At 50.7% G+C, this 27,459-nt stretch overlaps 1 protein-coding gene across 1 annotated transcript in view; it reads right to left on the bottom strand.

The window, feature by feature from the left end:
• KCNH3 (potassium voltage-gated channel subfamily H member 3) overlaps positions 1–27,459 on the bottom strand; it is an 83,642-nt gene that overhangs the window by 9,088 nt on the left and 47,095 nt on the right. The window contains exons 8-13 of the mRNA XM_029594681.1: positions 26,862–27,131; positions 24,488–24,687; positions 24,120–24,369; positions 10,041–10,255; positions 9,456–9,790; positions 9,000–9,106 (exon numbers count right to left, since the gene is read on the bottom strand). Of these exons, the coding sequence (XP_029450541.1) occupies positions 9,000–9,106; positions 9,456–9,790; positions 10,041–10,255; positions 24,120–24,369; positions 24,488–24,687; positions 26,862–27,131 (1,377 nt within the window). The remainder of the gene's footprint in view (positions 1–8,999; positions 9,107–9,455; positions 9,791–10,040; positions 10,256–24,119; positions 24,370–24,487; positions 24,688–26,861; positions 27,132–27,459) is intronic.

Raw genomic sequence — 27,459 nt, 5'->3', positions numbered from 1 at the left:
TGTGTTTTTATTTTTTGTGCCGGCTCTCTGTTTCTTCGCGTCGCCGCTCTCGGAGGGGGGGCGCCGCTGACAGGGGGGAGGTTTTTCGCGCGAATTTTATTATTTTTGGCTGCCATTCTCCCTCTTCGCGCCGTTTTCGCCGACATGCCTCGCGGCTCGATTTGCCGGGCCTGCGGCTCGGCGCGCGAGGGCCTGTGTGTGTGCTGCCTGCATCCCGGGAGATGAAGGGTCTTCCGGGGCGTCTCGGGAGGCTCGTTTGCGACCCGCGCGACTGCCGCCGAGCGGGGGGGGCGCGGTGGAGAGGCCCCAGGAGCTTTTTCCTTCTCAGTCCTGGAGCGGCGGCCATTTTGGCCACGGGCCGCGAAATGGCGCGGGAAACGGCAGGGCCTTCGGCCTTGCCTCCCGCGCTGTCCCCTGAACGAATCGCGGTGGGGGGGTCCCTCGGGGGACCCGGGGAGCCCTGCTGAGGTTTTTTTTCCGATTCCGGCTCTTTTTCTGAGGACTTTGCGCTTTTGTTGCGCAAAGTCCTGAAATTAAAAAAAAAAAAAAAAAAAAAACGCAAGTGCGGCAGGAGGGAATCCTGCAAGGCTCCACCGCTGAAGAAATCCAAGAGGCCATCGGGGGTGGCGGAAGTGCCCCCGAGCGCTTCCAAGGGGAAAAAGGCCTCCACGTGGCGTCCCACAGGAGGCGGACTCAGATTCCTCCATGGGGGCGCACACTGATTCCCCTGAAGAGCCCCTACAGGGGGCCGACGAAGTAGCAGCGGATGGATCCGCTCCGTCCGGTGCAGGAAAAGGATCACAGGCAGTGGAGCGAGACGATCCCAAGGTGGTCCGGCTCTTCCGCAGGGAGGAACTGCCGCCCTTAATTCCGGCCATTCTCCAGGAGCTGGGAATAGAGGCCCCTCCGGTAGTTGTTCGGCAGGAGGCGAACATGGATCCGGTCCTGTTAGGCCTCACGGGTCCGGCAGTGGCTTTTCCGTTTCATTTTTCTTCCACAGACATCCTGTTCCGGGAATGGGACACCCCAAAATTGGGTCTGAAGGTCAGCAAAGCCATGGACAAGCTTTACCCGCTCCCGGAGGACGCGCTGGACCTTCTCAAACTTCCCAAGATGGATTCGGCGGTTTCTGCGGTAACAAAGAGATCCACTATCCCAGTCACGGGAGCGACAGCCCTCAAGGATCTTCAGGACAGGAAGCTGGAAGTGCAGCTTAGGAAGATTTTCGAGGTTTCCGCGCTGGGAGTTCGAGCCGCCATCTGCACGAATTTCGCTATGCGAGCTAGCTTGTGCTGGGCTCAGGTTCTACAGGCCAATGCGGATCTTTCTGCAGACGAGGCAGCGCAGGCGGATAGTTTGGAGGCAGCAATAGCATATGGTGCAGATGCGCTCCACGATCTGTTGCGCACGTCGGCGAGATCCATGACGGCTGCATTTTCAGCACGCCGACTCCTGTGGCTACGCAACTGGGCGGCTCACGGCTCTTCCAAGGCTCACCTCGGGGCGCTGCCATTCAAAGGTAAGTTGCTGTTTGGCAAGGAGTTAGATGACTTAATGATTTCCCTGGGGGAAAACAGGGCTTTCAGGCTGCCCGAGGATCGGTCCAGGTCGCGGTCTTCTTTTTCGGCTAGGTCCCGCTTTCGGGGTCCCCGGAAGTTGCCCCTCAAGGGTCGTCCGGGCTGGCGTACAGGTCTTCTTCCTCCCGTAACCCGCAGTGGCAGCAGCAGTCCTTTCGGGGGAAGCGCTTCGGAAGACAAGGGGGACCCCTGGCGATCACAGGGGCCAAGTCTTCGCAATGAAAGGTGGTCGGCCCATCTCCCGCTACAGCCCCAGCACTCCATTTCCAACGTCGGGGCGCGGTTGATGTCCTTTTTTCGAGAGATGGGCCGGTGTAACGTCGGACCAGTGGGTTCTCAGCGTGATAAAACACGGCTACGCGTTAGATTTTGCTCACACTCCAGCGGACAAGTTCCTTGTCTCGCCCTGCAAGGCCCCCGAGAAGACGGCGGCGGTGCTAGACACCATCCGACGCTTGGAAGCATTGGGAGCCATTTCCCCCGTCCCGGTCAGCCAACACGGCAAGGGCCGTTACTCCATTTACTTCATCGTCCCAAAGAAAGACGGCACGTCCAGACCAATCCTGGATCTCAAGGGGGTAAACCGATACCTTCGCGTTCCTCACTTCAAAATGGAGACGATTCGGTCGGTCATCGCCGCAGTACGACCAGGCGAGTTCCTGGCTTCCCTGGATCTCACGGAGGCGTATCTTCACATAGGCATTCAGCCGTCGTTCCAACGCTTCCTCAGGTTCTGCATTCTAGGACGGCATTACCAGTTTCGGGCGCTCCCTTTTGGGCTCGCGACGGCTCCCCGTACATTCACGAAGGTGATGGTTGTGGTGGCAGCGCAGTTGCGCCGAGAAGGTCTCCTGGTCCATCCTTATCTGGACGATTGGCTGATTCGGGCAAAGTCCGAGGATCAGTGTCGGTTAGCGGTGGCCAGGGTCCTCCATCTCCTGCAGTCCCTGGGATGGGTGGTCAACTTCAGCAAAAGTCATCTGGCACCCACGCAGACCTTGGAATATCTAGGAGCAGTGTTCGACACGACACAGGGCAAGGTGTTCCTGTCGCACGACCGGGTGTGCAAACTACAATCTCAAGTACGGCGCTTGTTGTCTCTCCGCCGACCGCGAGTCTGTGACTACCTTACGGTCCTAGGGTCTATGGCTTCCACGCTGGCGCTGGTTCCTTGGGCGTTCGCTCATCTGCGACCATTACAGTCTTCCTTACTGTCCCGCTGGAAGCCGGTCTCCGAGGACTTCCACCTACCGCTTCCTCTAGCGGGACACGCGAGGTCCAGCCTACTCTTGTGGCTGGATCCCAGTCATCTGTCTTCTGGAGTCTCCCTTCTGGTGCCCGATTGGACAGTGGTAACCACGGATGCCAGCCTCTCCGGTTGGGGAGTGGTCTGCCTAAGGAGCTCGGTCCAGGGCCAATGGTCAGTGTCGCGAGCCCAGTGGTCTATCAATCGCCTAGAGACCAGAGCGGTCCGTCTGGCCCTACAAGCCTTCCTGCCATGGCTGCGGGGAAAGGCAGTCCGAGTGTTGTCGGACAATGCGACCACCGTGACATACATCAACCGCCAGGGCGGGACGAGGAGCCCCCAGGTGGCGGAGGAGGCTCAGTGCTTGATGGCCTTGTCGGAGCTGCATCTCAGCAACATAGCAGCATCTCACATTGCGGGAGGCGACAACGTTCAGGCGGATCTTCTCGGCCGTCATCGCTTAGATCCCGGAGAGTGGGAGCTGGGGGACGAAGCGTTCCTTCTCATTTGCAAAACGTGGGGTGTGCCCCACATGGATCTGATGGCCACGTGGCACAATGCGAAGGCTCCGCGATTTTTACAGTCGACGTCGAGAACGGGGGGCAGAAGGCGTCGATGCGTTGGTGCTTCCCTGGCTGACGGATGTGTTGCTCTACGTGTTTCCCCCGTGGCCGATGTTCGGCAAGATTCTGCGGCGCATAGAGTTGCACCCGGCCAAGGTGATCTTGGTGGCACCGGAGTGGCCGCGCCGGCCGTGGTTCGCAGACCTCGGCCATCTGGCAGTAGCGGCACCCCTTCGGCTCCAAGGAATGGCGGGCCTACTCCATCAGGGCCCCGTCTGTTTGGAGGATGCGGATCACTTCTGTCTCACGGCATGGCTTTTGAGAGGAGGCGCCTGAAGAGTAAAGGTTACTCAGATGTGGTGGTGGCTACGTTACTGCGTTCCAGGAAACAGTCGACTTCTTTAGCTTATGTCCGTGTCTGGGTGGTCTTTGAGGAATGGTGCGTGCAGCGTGGAGTGGACCCCACTTCGGCTTCAGTTTCCGACTTTCTGGCGTTCCTCCAGGCAGGTCTGGCCAAAGGTCTGGCGTGCAGTTCTCTACGGGTTCAAGTGGCGGCGCTTGGTTTTTTGCGAGGTAAGGTCCGTGGTACGTCCCTGGTGCTTCCCCGGATTTTCTCGTTTCTTTCGGGGGGCTAAGCACCTTCGCCCTCCATTGCGTCTCCCTTGTCCGGCTTGGAACCTCAATTGGGTTCTCTCAGCTCTAGGCGCGGCGCCGTTTGAGCCCTTGAAACGCGTAACCCTTAAGGATCTCACCTTAAAAACGGCGTTCTTGGTGGCAATTGCCTCGGCACGGCGCGTTTCCGAGTTACAGGCTTTGTCCTGTAGGGAACCTTTCTTGCGTATTTCGGATTCCGGAGTCTCTTTGCGGATGGTTCCTTCCTTTCTTCCGAAAGTTGTTTCGACTTTTCATGTAAATCAATCGGTGGAACTGCCCTCGTTTGCGGGCAGGGAGTCCTCCGTCCCAGAAGCAAGGGACTTACGGAAGCTTGACGTGCGGAGATCCCTCCTCCGATATCTGGAGGTCACTCGACTCGATCTCAAGCGGCGTCTTGGGCGGAAGCTTCGCAGGTGTCGCCTCAAGAGATTTGCAGGGCGGCTACCTGGAAGTCGTTGCATACCTTTATCAGGCATTACCGGTTGGATGTCCAGGCTACCGATTCCAGGGGTTTTGGAGAGAGGGTACTCCGAGCGGGACTCTCTGTTTCCCACCCTCAGTAGGTTTGCTCTGGTACATCCCAGGTGTCCTGGACTGATCCTGGTACGTACAGGGAAAGGAAAATTAGTTTCTTACCTGATAATTTCGTTCCTGTAGTACCAAGGATCAGTCCAGGATCCCGCCCGCAGTGCTGCGCTGAAGTAATGGAGAGTCCGCTCATTGTTCTGAATTACTCTGTTCTGCTTGTTCGCTCTCTCGGTTGGAGAGTCCATTTCCAGAAGGGGTGTTTTTCTTTCCCCGTTTCTATTAGCGGTTTATGGCTAGTTTAGTTCTCTACTTTGACATTCCGTATGACTGAGGGGCTGTGACTGGCACAGGGGCATATATGGCTCCGCCCACAAGTTTTAGTCTGTCTCCATCTACTGGTGCGGAGTCACAACCCAGGTGTCCTGGACTGATCCTTGGTACTACAGGAACGAAAATTATCAGGTAAGAAACTAATTTTCCTTTACTTCAAGCTTAATTTACTCAAAAAACTGAAACCCCTATTACACCTCAATGACTTCCGCACTATTCTCCAGGCCTTCATCCTATCTAAAATCGACTACTGCAACGCCCTCTTCCTAGAACTACCCAAAAACACGCTGCAACCACTTCAACTTCTCCAAAATGCTGCTGCCCGGATCTTAACTAACACCCACAAACATGACCACATCACCCCTGTTCTACAACACCTGCACTGGCTTCCAGTCTCTGCAAGGATAACCTACAAAACCCTCACTCTAGTCCACAAAGCTCTACACAACCAGGACATGCACTGGTTTAATGAACAACTTACATTTCACAACGCCATCAGACCCACAAGGCAACAATATCAAGCAACCCTGCATATCCCCTCACCTAAAGACTCTAAGCTAAGCTCCACCAAAGCTCGAGCACTATCTTTGGCTGCCCCCGCCCTGTGGAACAAACTCCCCCCCTCTCTACGACAAAAAAATTCAAGCAAGACCTGAAAACTTGCTTATTCAAACAAGTTTTCTCCGAACAACATACATCCACCTCATGACACCCTCCCCCCTCCATCCCTCTCCACCCTACTAGCATAATGGTTCTTCTGTAAAATGACCTCTCTGTAAATATTGTATTTGATTAATCCCCCCCTGCACTTCCTCCCCTAAGTATCTGTACATTGTTAAAAATTATGCACAACCAGTTATCCTTAATACATGCCTCCCCTCATAATCAGTCAATTGTTAAAAAATATTCTGCCTATATTTATATCCTTTATTTCCTCCAGTTCCGTGTTATACTGTAAAGCATCTGTTGCTAAGTTTTGTTTTATGTGAACCAATGAGATGTTCCCAACGTTCATCGGTATATAAAAACCTCTAAATAAAAAAATAAAAAAATAAATAAAAATTACCGCCGGATTCTCTAAGGTCTGCGACCTTAGAGAATCCAGGCCTAAGTCAACCTAGAGCCCAGCAGAATTGAGCCAAAATATCTCCAAAATAAACTTTATCTTTCGTAAATAACTAAGAAGCTGAACACGTTCTAAGGCCATGGATGAGCATTGTTGCAGTCCCCATTCCATCCATGCAAATTGGTTTGGCTCCCCACACATCTGCTTCTGTCTCTTATAGAGATATATCCTGGATTCCTGGTCTGGGCTCTTGAACCAGTTGCAAGGGATGACACTGCCAGCCAGTGTCAGACAACGCTCAGTCACAAACATTTTTTAAATTACAGAAACTATACTGGCACATACACACTAACAACCACAAAGACACATAATCTTTCTCAGACACACGTATACACTGAGGGTGTGTGTGTGTCTGTGTCAGAGACAAAGATACCCACACGTACACACTCTCTCACAGACAAAGTGTGTGTGTGTCTCACTCTCTCTGACACAGACACAAAACACTCTCTCTGATATGCTACTCTTGTACTGCTGCGTCTGTGCTCACACAGTGAGTGCCCCCAGGCCAGCACTGCTGCCTCGTGGTGTAAAGTTCTTGCTTGCTGCCAGCCCTTCCCCATTCTGCAGCAGCCCCCTCCATCGCTTTCCCAATTGCATTCTATAAGAGACTCACTGGTTCAAGAGCCAGCTGCTTCTCTCAGAGCTCAGTACAGTCACCTCAGACAGAAGCCTCCCCAACACTGCACAGTGTTGGGGAGGCTTCTGTCTGAGGTGACTGTACTGACCTGTGCCTGTAGCTTGCCTCCACTTCTCAACAACCCTCCCACCATTCTAGTGCATTCCCAGTGACTGGAGGCTACACAGTCTGCTGCTTTTATAGTTCCCCAGGCTCTGCTCTGCCTACCTACTCCAGGGAGAGGGGACAAGAAGTGACCCCTACTGTTCCCTGGGCTTATAAAAACAGATAATTAGGCCCTGGTTGAGACTGGGGAGAGCCACTAACCCAAAGTAGCACAGCTCCAGATGGAATCCTGCTTTCTCTTAAAAAGCCAGTGCAGCCAGCGCTAGTGCGAGGGTATTAGGTGTCATAGGTGAACCTTACAGCCTTGCACGCACTCTTGGTCCCACCCTTTCCACAAATAATTTAAAAAATATGTATTTATAGTAACAGATTTTATATGAAAAAGAATATTCAGTGTTCTAAGGTAAAAATATCACTTAAAACATGTATATTATTTACATGCACTACTGTGGTACCAACCAGAAAACTCTGCAAAAAATACACCTGCAGTCATACTATTGTAAAGCATGTCATCCCTCAGAAAGCTATAAGTAAACTTAATTACAATATAATAAACCTCCCATATGAAAAGAGCACTAATTGCCAGCACTCACAGTAACAACTCTATATATGAAAAGGGAACACTTCAAATATTATACCAGGCCCTAAAACATCAATACACCTAATATTAGGAAAACAGAACAAGTCAACTGAAACTACATGCTAGCAAACTACCTCACCTCAGTCACACATACAGAACACAGAAGGACCCTCACTAAATACAGAATAAAGAGACAAAGTATAACTAGAAACATACAGACAAAAACTGAATTGGAAACCGTAAGAAGACAGACTCTGTATGCAGTGCAACAATGTAATAACAGAAACATCACTATTCCTCATTAAACATCAAACAATAAAATCAAGATATATAAACCATCAATCATAATAGTAAAACCATAAACATAAAAAAATAAATATTCAAAACAGCTGATAAAAAGAATACCTAATTAATTTTTTAAAATTATTCCCAAATACCCTTAAAAGCAGAATATAAACCAAATAAATAAAATATTTAAAAACTGAAGACATCAAATAATACCCAATTATTAAAACTAATAAGGATTTAAAAAATCCCCTGCTCTCCATACCTGGGAACATTTGATTTCAAGTCACCCTGAGATTGTCATGGATTAATTCGGGGTGGAGTGGTACAACTTTCTCCTTTCTCTCTCACATACCCATATTCTCCAACAAACACACACACACACACACACCCCCCCCCCATGTTCTCTCTTATATGCTCTCTCATATACACATACACATGCTTTCTCACACACATACATGCACACATATTCTCTCTCATGCACACTCTCTCTCTCCCCAGAACTTACAAACAGAGGCTTCCTCGGGCCTCCAGCTTCTTTCTCACATATATATGCAGTCTTACATGCTATTTGCTCACATGCTCCTACACATGTTCACCCACATGCTCTCTTACATGCTATTTGCTCACACATATGCTCTCTTACACATACATACATGCTCCATCTCACATACATATGCTCACACACACACACACACACTCTTGCTCTCTCTCTCTTCCTGTAACATACCAATAAAGAAGCCTGCTCCCTGGGCCTGTGCAATACCTCTCACATACACATTCTGTCCTACTTTCTATTTATTCATACACATATTCACTCTCTCTCACTCTCTCTCCAAGGAACCTCAGCCTTCTTTCTTCAGCCATGTGGCTCCACTGACACAACAGCCTTCTTGCCGCACAGCTCGTGAACGCTAAAGCATCTTTCGGCTATGCAGCCCTTTAGGTGCAACAGTCTTTTAAATGGCACGGCTCCCAGCAACAGCCTCTTTTTCCATGGTGCAACACAGCTGACAGGGTCTCTTCTCTTTGGCCGTGCAACCCCGCAGACTGCAACCTTCTATTTTCCGCTTTGCAGCACAGCTGCTAGGGGCCTCTTCGCTTCAGTCATGTGGCTGAAGAGAAGAGGCTGCACATTGTTTTTTTTCTGTATCCCGGGTTCAAAATTAATAGCCCCATCAACATGCATTTGCATGTGATGATCACTATTAGTTTTGGGAGGGGGGGAGGTTAGATGCACTTTTTCGACGTGCCAACCCCCTTAACATTATAAGGGGTAGCAGGCGCGCATCCAACCGTGTGTTAAACGGTGCGCTCGGCTGAGCACACTTTATAGTATCGGCCTGTTAGTGATTCCTGTTGTATTACCTGGTATGGGTGAGGGGCTGCTGCGGTCTGCATTCAAATGACCAATCTGGAAATTGAACTTCTGCTGGTCAAAGCCAGAGCCATCCTCTTCTATGCCATCAACCACCCTAAAAAAAGGGCCCAAGAGACCAGGTCAGAATGTATGGCAAATAAGAGAGAGTGCTAGTGCTACAGGTGTGCCAAAACAAAGCAAGCTATGTAAGGCAGCAGGATATAAGACCCTCTCCACCCCTCCCATCTCCACAGACGAAGGAGTGGCTGGAGTTGGGGGTTCAGGTGGCAGACTCGCCCTCCCCACCCCATAGACAGAACTGATCCTGGGGGGTAGGAGGTTCAGTTTACCAGTCCTTACCACCCCTCCCCTCTGCCTCTGCTTCCACAGACAGGAGTGCTGCTGGGGGGTGAGGGTTCAGGGGGTTCTGTATCAAAAGGCACAATTTGGATTACATTCTATACCTGGGGCTGAGGTCCGGGGGTCCATTCCAGGGGATGCTTTGGATTTGTAGTTCTTTCAGCCCCCTGTTCCTGCCCACGCTGGAGTCTTGCTGTGCTCTATTGACTCGATTAGACCTCATGTGGGAATGGCCAACTCGGGAAGGGGCCTTGCTGGGAGACAGGAGGTGTCTGGTGCGTCCAGGGGAGAGCAGGAAGCTGGGCGCTTTCTCTGAGAGGACCTGAAGTGTGGTGTTGGGGTTGGGTGACAGCAGGGAGACTCTGCTTGCTTCAACCTCGCTCTCTTCAAGTGTGGACTGCAGGGTGTTCTCTGCACTGAAGGAGCTGGTGCCATCCGCCTGTGGGATGCAGGAAGAAGGCAGTTAGCACAAGCAAGGCTAGGGAGACTGTCTTTCCCTCCCACTCTAGGCAGTCAGGCCCTGTCCCTAGGAAAACTACTCAGGTCCAGGTCATAACAATTACCTGAGTCAATCCCAATTTCACATTAAGAAGCTCTCATAATATGGTTGGAAGAGGAGTTGAAACAACAGGACTGACTCCTCTAGAGCCTGATGGTTTCCCTGCTTGCCTTGCATATCTGCTGCTTACCTCAGATAGTCCACCACCTCCTAAATTGTAGCTGAGCTCGCAGCGGATCTCACGGGTGAACTTCTGGGCATATTCTGGGTACAGCTCCAGCGTCTCGTACAATCCCTTTAGCTGGATGCCTTGCAGGTCGCAGTAGGTCAGACCTTTTACATCTGCATTGACTTTAATCACCTGATCCTTGGATGCTAAGTCGCAACCAATGAGATCTCCCTTCCCTAGGGAGAAAGCATCATTGTCATTAAGCAGAAGCAGCTCTGGGTAGGGGGTGGTAGGAGAGACCCTGGGGCTGAGGTCACATGGCTCAGGGTCCTGTCCTGAGGCTTTCTGGGCTCATGATTTTGTACTCTCTAAAAGGGAAAGATAGCAAATGTTGCTTACCTGATGTAACAGGTGTTCTCACAGGACAGCAGGATGTTAGTCCTCACAAATGGGTGACATCGAGGATGGAGCCCACCACGGAAAACTTCTGTCAAAGTTTAACAGAACTTTGACTGGCCCCTACTGGGCATGCCCAGCAAGGCACTGACCTTGCAGCCAGCAGGGGTCTCCCTTCAGTCTGATTTTCAAAGCTACAGGCAGTGCCTAAAAAAGTAAAAACTAAAACGAACCCAACACCGCGGGGTGGCGGGCGGGTTTCGTGAGGACTAACATCCTGCTGTCCTGTGAGAACACCTGTTACATCAGGTAAGCAACATTTGCTTTCTCACAGGACAAGCAGGATGGTTGTCCTCACAAATGGGTGAGTACCGAGCTGAGGATGTCCCGACTTGCACCAAATGCACCCAACGACGTGCAAGAGGCACAACAACTGGGGTGGAATTTGGTAAGGGCATCCGCACCCTACCGGGAAGGTGGAAGGGTGTTGGTACATCATGTTGGAAAAAGGTTACACAAGACAGATTGGCCGAAGATGGAGTCCTGTCTTCCAGCTTTGTCCAAATAATAGTGGGCTGCAAAAGTATGGAGAGAACTCCAGGTTGCAGCTTTGCAGATGTCAGGAAGCGGCACCGATCGAAGGTGTGCCACCGAAGTCGCCATGGCCCTCACAGAGTGTGCTTTTACACGGTCTTGAAAAGGAATGCCAGCTTGCTGATAGCAAAAAGAAATGCAGTCCGCCAACCAGGAGGATAGAGCCTGCTTACCCACAGGTTGTCCTAACTTGTTAGGATGGAAAGAGACGAATAATTGAGTGCTCTTTCTGTGAGAAACTGTACGGTCTAGATAGAATGCTAGAGCCCGTTTACAGTCAAGGGTATGCAGAGTCTGTTCTCCGGAGTTGGAGTGGGGCCTGGGAAAAAAGATAGGTAGTATGATGGATTGATTGATGTGAAACTCCGATACTACCTTAGGTAAAAATTTAGGGTGAGTGTGGAGTACCGCCCGGTCCTGCAGGAGTTTAGTGTAAGGCGGATAGGTGACTAAGGCCTGTAACTCACTAACCCTGCGAGCTGAAGTGACAGCTAAAAGGAATAATACCTTCCATGTGAGATACTTTAATTCACAGGAGTGTAGAGGTTCGAAAGGTGGTTTCATTAGCCGACCAAGAACCAGATTAAGGTCCCAAGATGGGGCCGGAGGACGTAAGGGTGGCTTCAGATGGAGCAAGCCTTTAAGAAAGCGTGTTACCAGGGGTTGTACTGAAATAGGGACACCCTGTATGCCTTTATGGAAAGCGGCTACTGCACTGACATGCATCCTAATGGAAGAGGTTTTAAGACCCGATTCCGATAGATGCCATAAATAGTCCAAGAACTTAGAGATTGGACAGTAAAGGGGATCAAGGGACTGGGAAGTGCACCAAGATGTGTACCTTTTCCATTTATACGAATAGGATCTTCTGGTGGAGGGCTTTCGTGAAGCTATCAGGACACGAGAAACCGAATCCGAAAGGTTAAAAGGCTGAAGGACTAACCTTTCAACATCCATGCCGTCAGGGACAAGGCTTGGAGGTTGGGATGGAGGAGGCATCCGTCGTTCTGAGTGAGCAGATGCGGATCCGTTCCCAGAGGGATGTGCCTGCGGATGGAGAGATCCTGAAGAATGGGAAACCACACCTGGCGTGGCCAGTGGGGTGCTATCAGGATCATGGTTCCTCCGTCCTGGCGAAGCTTCACGAGAGTCCTTGACAGAAGAGGAAGTGGAGGGAATGCATAGAGCAGACCTGATGTCCACTTGAGGGAGAAGGCATCCCTCGGCCGAGAGTGGTGGCTCCGAATGAGAGAGCAGTAATTGTCTACTTTGTGGTTCTGAGGGGACGCAAAGAGATCTATGTGGGGAGAACCCCACTTGTGAAATAGAGAGGTCGCTACCAGAGGATCGAGTGACCACTCGTGTGGTTGAAAGACCCGGCTCAGCTGATCTGCCAATACATTGTCTACTCCCGGCAGGTAAGTGGCCCTGAGGTACATGGAGTGGGAGAGGGCTTCTGCCCAAATCTGCGCAGCTTCCTGACACAGAAGGAAGGAGCCTGTGCCTCCCTGCTTGTTTATGTACCACATGGCCACTTGGTTGTCTGTCTGGATTAAGATTATCTGATTCGAAAGACGATCTTTGAACGTTCTGAGCGCGTAACGGATTGCTCGAAGTTCCAAAAAATGTATCTGGTGTTCGGCTTCCTCTGGTGACCATAACCCTTGGGTTTGGAAATCGTCCACATGAGCCCCCCAACCGATGTGGGAAGCGTCGGTGGTCAGGATTACTTGTGGATCTGGTAGGAGAAAAGGTAAGCCCTGAAGGAGATTGATTTGAGTCGTCCACCAGGTTAAAGACAGGCGAAGCGCTTGTGTAACTGCGACTATGGAGGACAGGCGCTGAGAAGCTTGAATCCATTGGTGTCGCAGAGTCCATTGTGTTACTCTCATGGCTAGTCGGGTCATGGGAGTGACTTGAACTGAGGATGCCATGTGTCCTAGGAGAATGAGGAATTGGCGAGCCGTGGCCGTGTCCTGAGACTGGAGCTGGCGAGCTAGGGACATGAGAGTTTGGACCCGCTGCAGCGGAAGGTAAGCCTTTGCCTGTAAGGTGTCCAAGTCTGCCCCAATGAAAGATAAGGTTTGAGATGGGACTAAGCAAGATTTCTCGTAATTGACAAGAAACCCTAAGGAAAGGAGTGTGTGAATTGTCAATTTTAGGGAGGATTGAGCAATCTGATGGGTAGAGGCCCTGATTAGCCAATTGTCCAGATAGGGGTAGACGTGGACACCTTCCTTCCTGAGGAATGCTGCTACCACTACGAGACATTTGGTAAAGACTCGTGGAGCAGATGCCAGACCGAAAGGTAGTACCCGGTACTGATAATGGTCGCGGCCTACCAGAAAACGCAGATACTTGCGATGAGATGGTGTTATGGCAATGTGGGTATAAGCGTCCTTGAGGTCGAGAGAGCACAGCCAATCCCCCTTTTGCAGCAGAGGGAGCAGCGCGCCCAGGGTTACCATCTTGAACTTTTCTTTTTGAAGGTACTTGTTGAGGGCCCGAAGGTCCAGAATGGGACGTAGCCCCCCTGATTTCTTTGGTATTAGGAAGTATCTGGAATAGAATCTTGTCCCTTGTTGACAGGGAGGGACGGGTTCTATAGCATTTGATTGTAGAAGAAGGGATACTTCTTGTTGTAATTGAGCCAACTGGCTGGTTAGACTCCATGCCTGAAGGGGCGGGGAGTCTGGCGGGAGAGCCATGAAGTTGAGGTGGTAACCCTGTGCGATAATTGCTAACACCCAGTGATCTGAGGTGATCTGTTTCCAACGGTGTAAGAAGTGGAACAGTCGACCCCCCACAGGGATGTATGGAAGAGGGATCTGGCATGTGCTCAGTAGAGGGAAGTCAAAGGCCCGCCGCAGGCCCAGGAGGTGGGGCTACAGTAGGTCTTTGCTTTCTTGGCTGGCGAGGCTGAGGCCTGTTGGAGGACCGTGCAGGACGAGGCCTAGCTGATGGAGGATAATAGCGACGTGGTCGAAAGAACGACTTCTTAGAGTCCTTCTTTGGTGGTTGCTTGGAGGACACGTCAGGTGGGACAGACGAGAGTTGTTTCAACGTCTCATGGTGATCTTTTAACTCTGCCACAATCTGTTGAATTTGTTCTCCAAACAAATTGTCGCCTAAGCAGGGTAGATCAGCAAGACGATCCTGGACCTCTGGGCGAAGGTTAGACGCCTTTAACCAAGCCCAACGTCTGGCTGAGATGGCTGTGGCTGAAACTTTTGTGGAAGCATCGAATATGTCGTAGGCAGTTCTAATCTCGTGCTTCCCTGCCTCAAATCCTTTATGAAGAAGGGCTTGAAGCTGTGGTTGGTACTGATCCGGCAACGTGTCAGCATAGTCTTGCATCTGCTTAAGGATGGCTCTGTTGTATTGAGTCATGTAAAGTTGATATGAAGCTATGCGTGAAATCAACATAGCTCCATGATATACTTTTCGTCCCACACTATCCAGGAATTTATTGTCCTTGGTAGGTGGAGTGGAAGAGTGTGGCTTAAGACGTTTGGCCTTCTTCTGCGCAGACTCAACCACAACAGAACGATGATCCAGTTGAGGCTTTTGAAAACCTGGTGCTGACTGGACAAGATATGTGGAGTCAGCTTTTTTGTTAACTGGTGAAATAGATGAAGGAGATTCCCAGTTTTTCTTTAGCAGATCCAAAAAACACCTGGTGAATAGGGATGGAAGCGATGATTTTTGGAGCATCCAGAAATTGGAGTAGTTCCATCATCTGGTGTCTGTCATCGGCTTCAGATTGTAACTGAAAAGGTACAACTTCTGACATCTCTTTTACAAAATTAATGAAAGAGAGATCCTCAGGAGGAGATCTTTTTCTACTCTCTGTAGGAGATGGTGGTGAAGGCAAATCTGTGTCAGAAGATGTATCATCATCATCACCCCAGGTATCGTAGGGATCATGTGGGACTTGAAGTCCTGAAGGACCTGGTTGAGGCTCTGAAGGCATCAATGGAAATCTAGATGGAATCGGTGCTGCAGGTGGAACTAGGAATGGCATCGAGGGCTTCGGCGCTGCCGATGCAATCGGTGCCGGACGCGGAATCGATGGAGCCGAAGGATAAATCGGTGGAGATATACCAGAAGGTACCGATGGAACCACCCCGGAAGGGGGAATTCGGAACGGTGTTTCTCCTGCCGATGAGAATCCAGTCGGAGACGGTGGTGTTGTCGATGGTACTGGAATTACCGATGGAAGGGCCGTCATAAGTGCCTCCATGCGGTGCAGTAGAGGTGCTAGAGCTTGCACCAACGGCTCGGTGGTCGATTCCCTCCTCGGTGGCGAAGTCGGTGCCGGCGTCGGTGCCGGAGGCGGTGCCGGAACCGGTGCCGGAGACGGTGCCGATGGAGGTTGTAATTTCTTCATCGCTTTCTCGATGGCCTCCTGGACCAGCCGGTCCAGTTCTGCCCGGAGACCAGGGGTAACAATACCCGGCTCGACGGGAGAGGGAGGCTGAGGCAAGGCCGGAGGGACCACCGTAACCGGTGGGATCACGGCCCCCACACCCCGAGAGGGTGAGGGTTTCCTCGGTGCCTGCGAACGAGACGTGGAGGGTGTCCGGTCTGATCGCGGCTTCTTAGTCGGTGGCTCGGCTTGAGCGGAGGTCGATGGCTGTGGATCCTCGACAGGCCGAGACTTGTGCCGTCGATGGCGATGCTTTTCTTTCCGATCCCCTCGCCCATCCGGGGAAGGGACGGGAGTCGACGGCCGAGAAGCGATCGATGGCGGACGGTCACCGGAGGGTTGACGGTGATGGTGCAACTTCGACGGTGCCGGTTCCGATGACGTCGATGCTATCGATGGCGTTGGGGTGGGTGCATGGAAGAGGAGCCCCATCTTCTCCATCCTGGCTTTGCGACCTTTGGGTGTCATTAAGGCACATTTGGTGCAAGTCAGGACATCATGCTCACTACCCAAACACATAACACAAACCCTGTGGGGGTCTGTGATTGACATAGTCCAGGTGCAATCCGGACAACGACGGAACCCCGTTGCCATGGCTGTAAGCCAAAATTTAGCCTGGGGATCGGTAAGTGCCAACAGGCCTCGAGGGCCAAAATCGACGGTAGTTGATGGAAAATGGCAAAAAAACTTACCGGATTCCGTAAAGATGACAAAAATTTGTCGAAGGGAGACCCCTGAGGGGCAAATTTTCTTAGGAAATTAATTTCCAAATTCCTGTCAGGAACGTGGTAAGAGAGCTCCTTTCACCGCGTGGCAACTGCTGCGCGGAAAAAAGAAGACTGAAGGGAGACCCCTGCTGGCTGCAGGGTCAGTGCCTTGCTGGGCATGCCCAGTAGGGGCCAGTCAAAGTTCTGTTAAACTTTGACAGAAGTTTTCCGTGGTGGGCTCCATCCTCGATGTCACCCATTTGTGAGGACAACCATCCTGCTTGTCCTGTGAGAATATAAATTACACAATTCTTTAGGTTAGGCATTACTAATCAAAAGAGGGGGGTTCAACCAGGACTGTCTAAGCACTGCAGACAGCGTGGATCCCTTATCCCCATATCGTACTTTCCCTTACTGCGATTCCACTTTTTGTCCCTTCCACATCACACCTGACTCCTTCATCCTGCTGATATCACTCACACTCCCATCCCTCTGACACCGCACTCCTCCACACATCATATCTCCAACATCACACCTCTACCCGCTACTCCCCTGACATCGCACGCACACCCCATCCTCTGACATCGCATCCCTCATACCTCCAATATTATACCTCTCCCTATACCTTCTACACTTCAACCCCTTGACACCACACCCCTCCACACATCATATCTCCAACATCACACCTCTATCCGCTACTCCCCTGACATCGCACGCACACCCGGTCCTCTGACATCGCATCCCTCATACCTCCAACATTATACCTCTCCCTATACCTTCTACACTTCAACCCCTTGACATCACACCCCCTCCACCCCAGGGCTTAATTTGTAGACAAAAAGGAAATGACACGGTGGAGGGAAGGGGAAAAGAGTGACCTGCCAGAGGAGGTAGAGTCAGGAACTCTCTCTCTTCCTCCTCCTTACCTCAGTGATCCTCCATCTCCCAACCCTCAGCAGGGTTCAACCGCCAGCCATCCTTCACACACCAGCATTATTTTACACCACTGGCTTTGTTTCCACTTCCTCAGATCCCAGAAGAAAAAAGGTGGCAGAACACTGTTCTAGGTCATTCCACCAGAAATTAAGCCCAGGGTAAGAGACACAAAAAGGAGTTGAATTAGCACAAGCTGGAAACTTGTGAGCAGTAGCGTAGTTGCCAGGGTTGAAGCATTGATGATTGGCATTACTGCTCACAAATTTCAAACTTGTGCTAATGCAACCCTTTTTGTGTCTGTTCTATGTGCTGCAGTGAATGCTTCAGGAACATCCCCTCCTGTTCTCTGAAGACGGGGGAGTAGGGGGCAGAAGAACAGGGACAGAGTGGCTGCTTTCTGCTTCTGGCTCATCTCCCTCGTCCCTGCAGGCTGCCTAGAGGGACTGGAGCAGAAAGCAGAGTTGCTTACCTGTAACAGGTGTTCTCCCAGGACTGCAGGATGTTAGGCCTCACATATGGGTGACATCATCAGATGGAACCCTGTCATGGAACACTTTTGTCAAAGTTTCTAGAACTTTGACTGGCACACTGAACATGCCCAGCATGCCACTAACCCTGTGGCCACACGGGGTCCCCCTTCAGTCTCGTTTGTAGCAAAAAGTACGAGCGAAAAATAAAATAAGAAAATGGATTGAACCCAACTCCACGGGGTGGCGGGTGGGTTTCGAGAGGTCTAACATCTTGCTGTCCTGGGAGAACATCTCTTCAACAAGGACTGTCTAAGCACTGCAGACAGCGTGGATCCCTTATCCCCAACTCTGCTTTCTCCCAGGACAAACAGGATGGTAGTCCTCACATATAGGTGAATAGCAAGCTACAGGCTGACTCATAATGAAGGAGGCCAAGCAGTACACAACATGTGCAACAGGCACAACAATTGGGGTGCTGTTGGCAATGATGAGGCAGCCTGAAATTCACAGTGGGTCGAGGTAGGACGAGTTGGGTTTCTATACTGGGAATACATTTCGTAGGACAGACTGGCCAAAGACTGGATGGCCCACGCCATTTTTAAAGATGGCACCGGCCGTCCATTACTCCTACCATGTGACAGGGCCTGGCCAATGGCACGGATACCCTGTCACATGGTAAGGGCAAAGGGCCATCGGCGCCATTTTTATTAGTGGCAGCCGATGGCCCCCAGAGCGGGAGATCGCTCCCGGGACTTCCACTGGCCCACCAGGTACTTGTAAAAAGTTTTGGGGGGGTTCGGGAGGGTGGGGAAAGCTAAGGGAACAGTTTTAAAGGGTCAGGTGGGTTTTTTTGTTTATTGGCTCGGGCACAGCCGATAAACAAAACCGCGATCGGGCCACACAAAAAAAATTTAACGATGTGAATCGGGACCGGAATCGGAACCGATTCCGGTTCCGATTCACATCTCTATGCAAAAGTGTCTGCCAACCAGTTGGAGAGAGTCTGCTTGCCCACCGCAACTCCAAGCTTGCTTTTATCAAAAGAAATAGAGTTGGGTGGACTTCCTGTGGGCTGCAGTGCGGTCTAAATAAAAAGCAAGCACACGCTTACAGTCCAAGGTGTGCAGAGTTTGCTCACCCTGTGAGTGTGAGGCCTTGGAAAGAAAGTGGGCAAGACTATAGACTGATTTAAGTGGAAATCCATTACCACCTTAGGAAGGAATTTAGGGTGTGCGGAGAACCACCCGGTCATGGAGGAACCTTGTGTAGGGTGAGTAGGTCATGAGGGCCTGTAACTGACTTACCCTGCGAGCAGACGTGATGGCTACTAGGAAAATTACATTCCATGTAAGGTATCTGATTTCGCAGGAGTGCAGGGGCTCAAAAGGAGGATGCATGAGCCATGCAAGTACCACATTGAGGTCCCATGCCACGATCGGTGGACGTAAAGAAGGCTTAAGCTGTAATAAGCCTCTCATGAAGCGACCTACAAGGGGTTGAGCCATTATCAGGGCATCCCCTATTCCTTGATGGTACACAGAGATGGCACTAAGGTGTATTTGTATGGATGAAGTCTGGAGACCAAATTCCGAGAGGTGCCAGAGATAGTCTAGGAGTTTCAGTGTGGGGCAAGAAAAGGGATTAAAACCTTTCTGTGTGCACCACAAGGTAAACTTCTTCCACTTAGAGCGGCAAGACTTTCACGAAGCTACGAGGAATTGAGAGACGCTACTAGAAAGATTGGGGGGGCTGTAGTATCAACCTTTCAACATCCAGGCCATCAGAGAGGGTCTGGAGGTTTGGGTGGAGTAACTTGCCATGATTCTGTGTTATGAGATCGGGCACCGGGCCCAGGCGAATGGGTTCATGGTCAGATAGGTTGAGAAGTTTGGGAAACCAGACTTGGCGCGGCCAGTACGAGGCTATGAGTATCATTGAGCCTTGGTCCTGTTGTAGCTTCACGAGAGTCTTGCTTATTAGCGGAATCGGAGGGTACGCATATAGCAGACCTGTGTTCCAGGGGTGGGCGAAGGCATCCATGGTTGGTGCTCTCCGGTCCCTGTGCAGGGAGCAGAAGCATTCCATTTTGCGGTTCTGATAGGATGCAAAGAGGTTGATAGTCGGCTGACCTCACCAGTGGAAGATTCTGCTCGCAACAGAGGGATCCAGAGACCACTCGTGGGGCTGGAAACATCAGCTGAGGCAGTCCACTACTGCATTCTGTGTGCCTGCCAGATAAGTGGCTCGCAGTAGCATTGGGTTCGACAGGGCCCAGGCACAAATCTGCAATGCCTCTTGGCAGAGCAGTTAAGAGTCCGAGCCCCCCTGTTTGTTCAGGTACCACATTGCAACTTGGTTGTCTATTTGAATCAAGACTACCTTGTTCGAGAGGCAGTCCATGAATGCATAAAGGGCATACCTTATTGCTCAAAGCTCTAGGAGGTTGATCTGATAGGTTGCTTCAGCTTTTGTCCAAATCCCTTGGGTTTGAAGGCCTTTGACATGGGCTCCCCAACCTAAGTTGGAGGCATACATGGTTAATGTCACCTGAGGAGATGGTTGCTGGAACGGAAGACCTGTTTGTAAGTTGGCCTTGAGTCCACCAGCCAAGGGACAGAATACGCTGTCTCGTTAGGTAGACAAGGGAGGAAAGTGGTTGAGTGGCTTGGTGCCACTGAGATTTTAGCATCCATTGTGTTACTCTCATGGCTAGGCGTGCCATTGGGGCGACGTGGACTGTTGACGCCATATGGCCGAGCAACGTGAGTAATTGGCGAGCTGAGGCTGTTTGTCGACGGCGGATAGAGCTAGCGAGGTTGGACAGCATGGTTGCGCGATCATTGGGTAAGAATCCCTTGGCCACTGTGGTGTTCAATTCTGCTCCTATAAAGGAGAGATGGTGAGACGGTGTCAAGTGGGATTTTGGGAAGTTGATCAGAAATCCCAATGAGTGCAGCAGACGTATGGTGAGACCGAGGGAGTCGAGGGCTCCTTGCCTGGACTGGCTTTTTATGAGCCAGTCATCTAGATATGGAAAGACATGCAATGCCCTTGCGGTGTAACTGTGCAGCCACGACTGCCAGGCCCTTCGTGAAACACTCAGGGCACCAAGGCTAGGCCGAATGGCAGTACCTTGTATTGATAGTGCCCGTGACCCACCACAAATCGCAGGTATTTGCGGTGAGGAGAGAAGATTGCAATATGGGCATATGCATCCTGAAGGTCCAGAGAGCAGAGCCAATCCCCTTGTTGTAGCAGAGGGAGTATGGTGCCCAGGGACACCATTCTGAACCATTCCTTGTGAAGAAATGTGTTGAAGGCATGGAGATCCAGAATAGGCCGCCGGTCTTTTTTGGGATTAGGAAATACCAGGAGTAGAACCCTCTCCCCTGTTGAGTCGAGGAAACTGGTTCTCCCTGGCTGACAGAAGGGTCGAGAGCGCTGACTCGAGAAGTCCTGTGTGATTGTCCCAGCTCCAGATTGGAATGGGCGGGGAGTCTGGGGGTACAGTTGAAAAATGTAGACAGTAATCGTGGGTTGTGATGGATAATACCCACTGGTCCATGGTAATTGAGCGACAATTTGTTGCAAAGTGGCAGAGACGTCCTCCCACTGATGATCTGGGTTGTGGGATCAAGGGGGGTGGCTGCTGCTCTCTGGAAAGGAGTCAAAATCCAGTCGCAGGACCAGCTTGTGGAGCTGGCTGCACTCTAGGTGTCCTTGCTTGGCATGCATGTCCTCTCTGAAGGGCCCGAGCTGGTCAAGCAAGGGACATGGGAGGATAATATCTGCGTGGTCTGTAGAATTGCTTTCTGGTGTCCCTGCGGGTGCCACTGCGGGCTACAGAGAGTGTGTCTGAGGTGCAATTGAAAGCTGACGCAAGGTCTCATGATGGTCCTTTAACTGGGCCACTGTGTCTTGGATCTTGTCCCCAAACAGATTTTCTCCTGTACAAGGGAGATCTGCAAGTTTGTCCTGCACCTCCAGGCGTAGGTCTGAGGCTTTAAGCCAGGCCATGTGTCTAGCACTGATGCCCGCTGCCGAGACTCTGGATGCAGTTTCAAAGGAGTCATAAGCAGCTCTGACCTCATATTTACCTGCTTCCAATCCTTTTTGTAGGATGGAGGACAAGGTTTCTTGATGTTGCTATGGTAAGGTCTCTGCGAATTTCTGGACTTGTTTCCAGAGATTCCTGTTATATTGGGTCATGTATAATTGATACACTGCTATTCTCACTATCAACATAGACCCTTTGAAAAACTCTGTGCCCTAATGCATCCAACGCCTTCTGTTCCTTACCAGGAGGAGCAGAGGAGTGTGGATGGGATCTTTTAGCCTTCTTTTGGGCTGATTCCACTACTACAGAATGGTGAGGCAATTGGCTTTTTTGAAATCCTGGGGCTTGTTGGACCAGGTAAGTAGCATCTGTCTTCCGGTTTACTGGAGGTACCATACCTGGATGTCCCACAGGCAGTGCAAGAGGTCAAGCAGAACTTCGTGCACTGGTATCGCCATTACTTCTTTTGGGGCATCTACAAATTGTAAGACCTCCAACATTTTGTGGCAAGCGTCCTCCTCCGTTATCAGTGGAAATGGTATAGTTTCAGACATCTCTTTGACAAAGCTGGCAAAAGAGAGGTCCTCTGGGGTAGAACGACGCCTTTCTTCCGGGGGTGAAAGCTCAGAGAGCAATTCATCGGAAGCTTGTGAGGAATGGTCCGAGGATGCCTCCTCCCATGTTTCTTCCTCTCCCGCCAGGATTCCTGAGGGAGGAAGGATGCCAGAGCCTAGAGGGCAAGAAGGCATCGATGGATATCGAGGTGGCATCGATGGATGCGGCTCCGGCCTCAAAGGAGGTGGTGCTGGCATCGAGGGCACCGAGGTGGATCAGGTGCGCTTAGGCACAGACAGTCCCAATGGCCCTGGAACGGGCTCCGGCATCAGTGGATCCCATGCCAGGATCGGGCCGGAAGTCACCTCCTCCTTAGAACCCGGTATGGAAATCGGGATCTGTGGAGGCCTCGATGGTCTAATCGGTGCCAGCATATCCGATGGCACAGGCTGAGTTGGCAGGCCACCGACGAGGGTGTCCAAGCGCTCGAGGAACGGTGCGAACATTGAGGGCACTGGTTCCAGTGCCGGTATGGGGCAGCGCTGGTGGCGACTGGAAGCCCAGAAGAGCATTCAGCACTGCCTGTTGGACTAATCTGTCCAACTCCTCCCTGAAGGCTGGTGTAGACAACACTGTGCCTGGGGTAGGAGGCAGGCTAGGCTTAACTGGAGCCTCCACAGGGGTCTGTGGAGGCTCAGTACCCGGCACCGATATCGGTGGGGAATGCCACAGTGTCCCAGGTCCAGAGGAGGATGGGGGCTCCTCTCCCCAGGCCCTTTTTGCAGGCGGCTTAGTGGAAGTCGATGCCGCTGCGGGGTCGGTGCCGGCACCGGGCGGGAATGCATGTTGGTGCCAGTGATTCCCTCGGTGCTCGGTCCGGTCCTTTTCCAGCACCGAGGATGATGACACCGATGCCTTCGAGGGGGTCGGTGATGGACGGTCACCCGCTCCATGATGTTCCTGGCAGTGTGTCTCCGAAGTAGATGGGACCCCTCCGGCCGGTGCCTCTTGAACTGGAGTCGATGGAGCAGAATGTTTTGATGCAAACAAATGCTCCATCTTGTCCAGTTGAGTGCGCCAGCCTTTAGGGGTCATTTGTGCGCAACCGGGGCATTGACGGACGTCATGCGAGGGTCCTAAGCACAAAACACAGACCTTGTGCAGGTCCATTATGGACATGGTCCTCGGATACTCAAGGCATTTTTTAAACCCGGTCGCCATGCCAAAAAATATGGCGCGCGCGCACGGTCAGTGACCGTCTTGCACCAAGAAGTATGCCGCCGGGAACCAACCGCAAACCGCGGGAAAGTCTCTTACCGAGCGTCGGAGGGAACGAAGAGTGATGAGGGGCCCTGGTGAGGGTGATATTTGGAAGATAAACTTCACATTTTTCCGTGAGGAAAAGTATGAGAAATTTCTCACAGAGATCCTAAACCGCAAGACAACTTGTTGCGCGGAAAAAAAGAGACTGAAGGGGGACCCCATGTGGCCACAGGGTTGGTGGCATGCTGGGCATGCTCAGTGTGCCAATCATTGTTCTAGAAACTTTAACAAAAGTATTCCATGACAGGGCTTCATCTGATGATGTCACCCATATGTGAGGACTACCATCCTGCTTCTCCTGGGAGAATACTCCTGCTGTGCTTCCTAGCAAGTTTGAAAAGAAGTGGTGGAACTGCATTCTAGGCTGCTCCCCCACAAATTACGCCCTGCTCCACCCTGCTCCACCCCGGTTCTTCCTATATTATACCCTCATCTCTGATTACACATACCCTTCACTCTGATACCATATGACCACTACATCAAATTTCCTACCCTTGTGGCCTTGGAGTCTCCCCTTCTTTCTGCACTCCCAGAACCCTTTGCTGCCACCTTCAAAGGTCTATTCATTTCGATTTGTTCTACTTCAAGTCCTGATGTCCCCTTCCCAGCCCCTCCATTCATTAATTAGCAGACCTAGGATAGCCAGCACGATGTCATCCTTCAGCACCTCCATGGAGCCAGAGCAAATGAAGTAAAAGGCCTGCAGAGCATCACCCTGGCGAATGAGGTACTCCCCCGGGGTGCAGAATGAAGGCTTGATGCTGAGGGAGAGGGAGCGCAGGCAGCCACGACTCGCGGATTCAAAAATAGGCAGCTGCAGGATCTCCTTATTCAGATGCATAGCGATATCTGCTCTCAGCTCATCTGGGAGACTCTGTAGCAGCTGGGACAGAAGGAAGGAGAAAGGAGGAGACTTGGAAGCTCTGATTCAAGGAATGGGCTACACCATACCTAAGTAAATTCTTTTATGTTTTGTGGTAAGGCAAGGCGGACTTGCTTACCTCGTTAGTGTCGATGCCATTGTTGACAGACCAGGTGGTCTGGAAATACTCCAGCATTCGCTGCTTTAGTGACTTGGGGATGTGGTGGATCCTGATATAATCTCTTAGATCTCGAGTGCGGCTGTGGTACAGGAAGCGTCGGGCATACATCCGCTGGATGATGGCGGTGACATTTCCAAAGACTACTGCATGCATCAGGGCTATGGAAGAAAGAGGATGTTGGGAAGATAGAGGCATCAACAATACATAGGAAGAAGTCTACAAAATAATGAAAGAACATGAACAAGTTAATGTAAATCGGTTATTTACTCTCTCAGATAATAGAAGGACCAGGGGGCACTCCATGAAGTTAGCAAGTAGCTCATTTAAAACAAATCTTTTTCACTCAGCATATTGTTAAGCTCTGGAATTCATTGCCAGAGGATGTGGTTTTAGCAGTTAGTGTAACTGGGTTTTAAAAAAGTTTGGATAAGTTCCTAGAGGGAAAAGTCCATAAACTGCTATTACGGTAATTAATAAGCAATAGTAGCTTGTGATTTATCTAGTGTTTGGGTACTTGCCAGGTATTTGTGACTTAGATTGGCCACTGTTGGAAATAGGATACTGACTTGATGGGCCCTTGGTCTGACCCAGTATGGGATATGTTATGTTCATGTGTAAAAACAGTGAAGGACAATCTTCCACCTATCATTGGCCAATGCTTTGTGATTAACATTTCTATTCACAATAATCAGTCTTTTGAGATTAACCAATTTCTAGGTGTTAAACACCTTTCATTTACCAAACAGCCAATTTTTTTTAGAATGTTTACATTCATCAGTGACCAAATATCTTGGGCTTCCATCCATCAATAGTGTCTTGGACTTGATTCTTTTATTCACTAAAGGTAAGTATCTAGGGCTTGATACTTCCATCCATTAATGGTCAATCAGTCTCTTATGACTGGTCAGTATTTTGAGAGCTTCCTTTTGGCAGTAACACTTTGATCCACCCATGACCAATCGCATCTGAATAGTCTCGCTATTCACTAATACCTAATTTCTTGCAGTTAAGCCCTTATGACCAGTGTCTTTGAATTGATCTTTCTGTTCCAAGAGATGAAAGCACAGACTTTTATGAAAAAATGGAAGCCACCAATGACCCAGAACTTGAGACTCTGTTGGATGTGGAAGAGCAACAGCTGCCTGTGTGAACATGGTGGGCTGAGAGATGGGAGAACCGCAAGCACTAATGGAGAAATGCGCAAGCAGTTTCTCATGCCCCAAACTTTGTAATGATCAGTAGCTGGCAAAGATATTAGCAATGCAATAGTATTTTGTTCCTGTGGTCACCCTCCTTTCCCCACTCCCCTTTCTCTCTCTTCTCTCCCCCCCCAAAAAAAATAGCAAATTCCCTAGGGGGGGGGGGGAGAAGGTTGCCAAGACTAAAAGTCACTCCTCCAGACTTCTTAGGGCTGGGGAGGGATGCTCTGAGATAACTGGAAATGCTCTTGGCTTTGGTAGAGAGGAAGGACATGAAAATTATTTTAATTACAGCCTGGTGCCTAGGAGCGGAGATGCAGCACTGTGTGGGAGTGAGGGGCCGTCTTCTCCTGCTATTAATACTATCGTTCACCGGCACCAGCAATGCCCCCCCTCCCCCTCCCACCGCCCACCGAGCACACTGCATCTCTCCTGCACATTCTCCATTGCCATGGTAACGCCTCGCCAATTTACCGCGAACAGAAATTAGAACATGTTAGAGAGTTGCAGAATGCCTTTGGATCACTCAACGAAAAGCTATTTTCCTAGTTATTGGGGGGTGGGGATGGGGTGGGAATTGGGGGTGGCAGTGGATGAAGCAAAGAGAGAAGAGAGAGAGAGAGGGATCACAGAAATGAGAGACCATAGGCAGTCTTCAGTGTTTTTCATGCAGACCCAATGAGGCAGCTTGATTGTACTCAAAGTTTGAAGGGTCTTCAGAAGTATGATCCCATTAAAGGGGAACCAAACCAGGTCCCAGACTCCCCCCCCCCATGCACCATTCTGATAGACAAGATACACATCCAGAACTCACCTCACAAGCTACTATATTTAAGATCCATCCTCTGAACTTTAGGGACCACATCTCTAGATGTTATTTCACCACCTGAGGCCCATCCTCTGTGAGCTATATATCTCCAGGGAGGCACCGATATAGTCACTATGTCACTTTCATACATGATGCAGGGCTTGGGATATTCTCCAGGGGGGGAATGCAGTTTATTAACTTCCACTGTGTGTGCGTTCCCCATATCATCCTTTTAGACATTACTGAACCCTACTGTACTCGTAAATACACTCTCCCCCCAGCAGAGTTACCCACAGAGCATGGGGCAATTTGGGCATCTCCTTACCCCCAATAAGCATGGTGCAGATGGAGAATATCTTCTCAGTGTCTGTGTTGGCTGAAACGTTGCCGAAGCCGACACTGGTTAAGCTGCTGAGTGCAAAGTACAAGGAGGTGATGTAAGAGCTGCGAAGGGAAGGTCCTCCCAGAAGTTCATAGCTAGAGCCGTTGATTTCTGCCGCACTGCAGTTCCCGGGCTCTGCTGGCTCACTGGTGGCATTTCTCTTCACCATGTAGTAGGGGGTCTCCAGACGCCTGGCCAGCTCCTGCAGCCAGCCTGCACAAACACAACCCAAAGCCTGTGAATAGCAACCCAGTAACCTGCCTAAGTGTGTGTGTGACTGGGTTTGTGTGTGATGGAGGAGCTGGGCATGCTGTGCGTTGGGGAAACTCTTGGGATGGGAGTTTCCTGGCCATGTCATCTCCCTGAGCCTCAGTGTAACCAGCAATAAATAGGTGATAATAATAAAAATAACAGTGATGCAGCGTTTTCTTCCCCTTTCCCTGCATCCCAGGTCCTGAAGTGCTTTCATTTTAAGGTAAGTCCGTGTTTGGATCCTGTTTGTATAAAATATAAATGATTAGTTTGCTATTATCCTGTGTGC

Source organism: Rhinatrema bivittatum, chromosome 3, assembly GCF_901001135.1.
Source record: "Rhinatrema bivittatum chromosome 3, aRhiBiv1.1, whole genome shotgun sequence".
In the NCBI taxonomy this organism is placed as follows: domain Eukaryota; kingdom Metazoa; phylum Chordata; class Amphibia; order Gymnophiona; family Rhinatrematidae; genus Rhinatrema; species Rhinatrema bivittatum.
The sequence above is the reverse complement of the archived record's forward strand: the minus strand, read 5'-3'. Positions and strand labels throughout refer to the sequence as shown.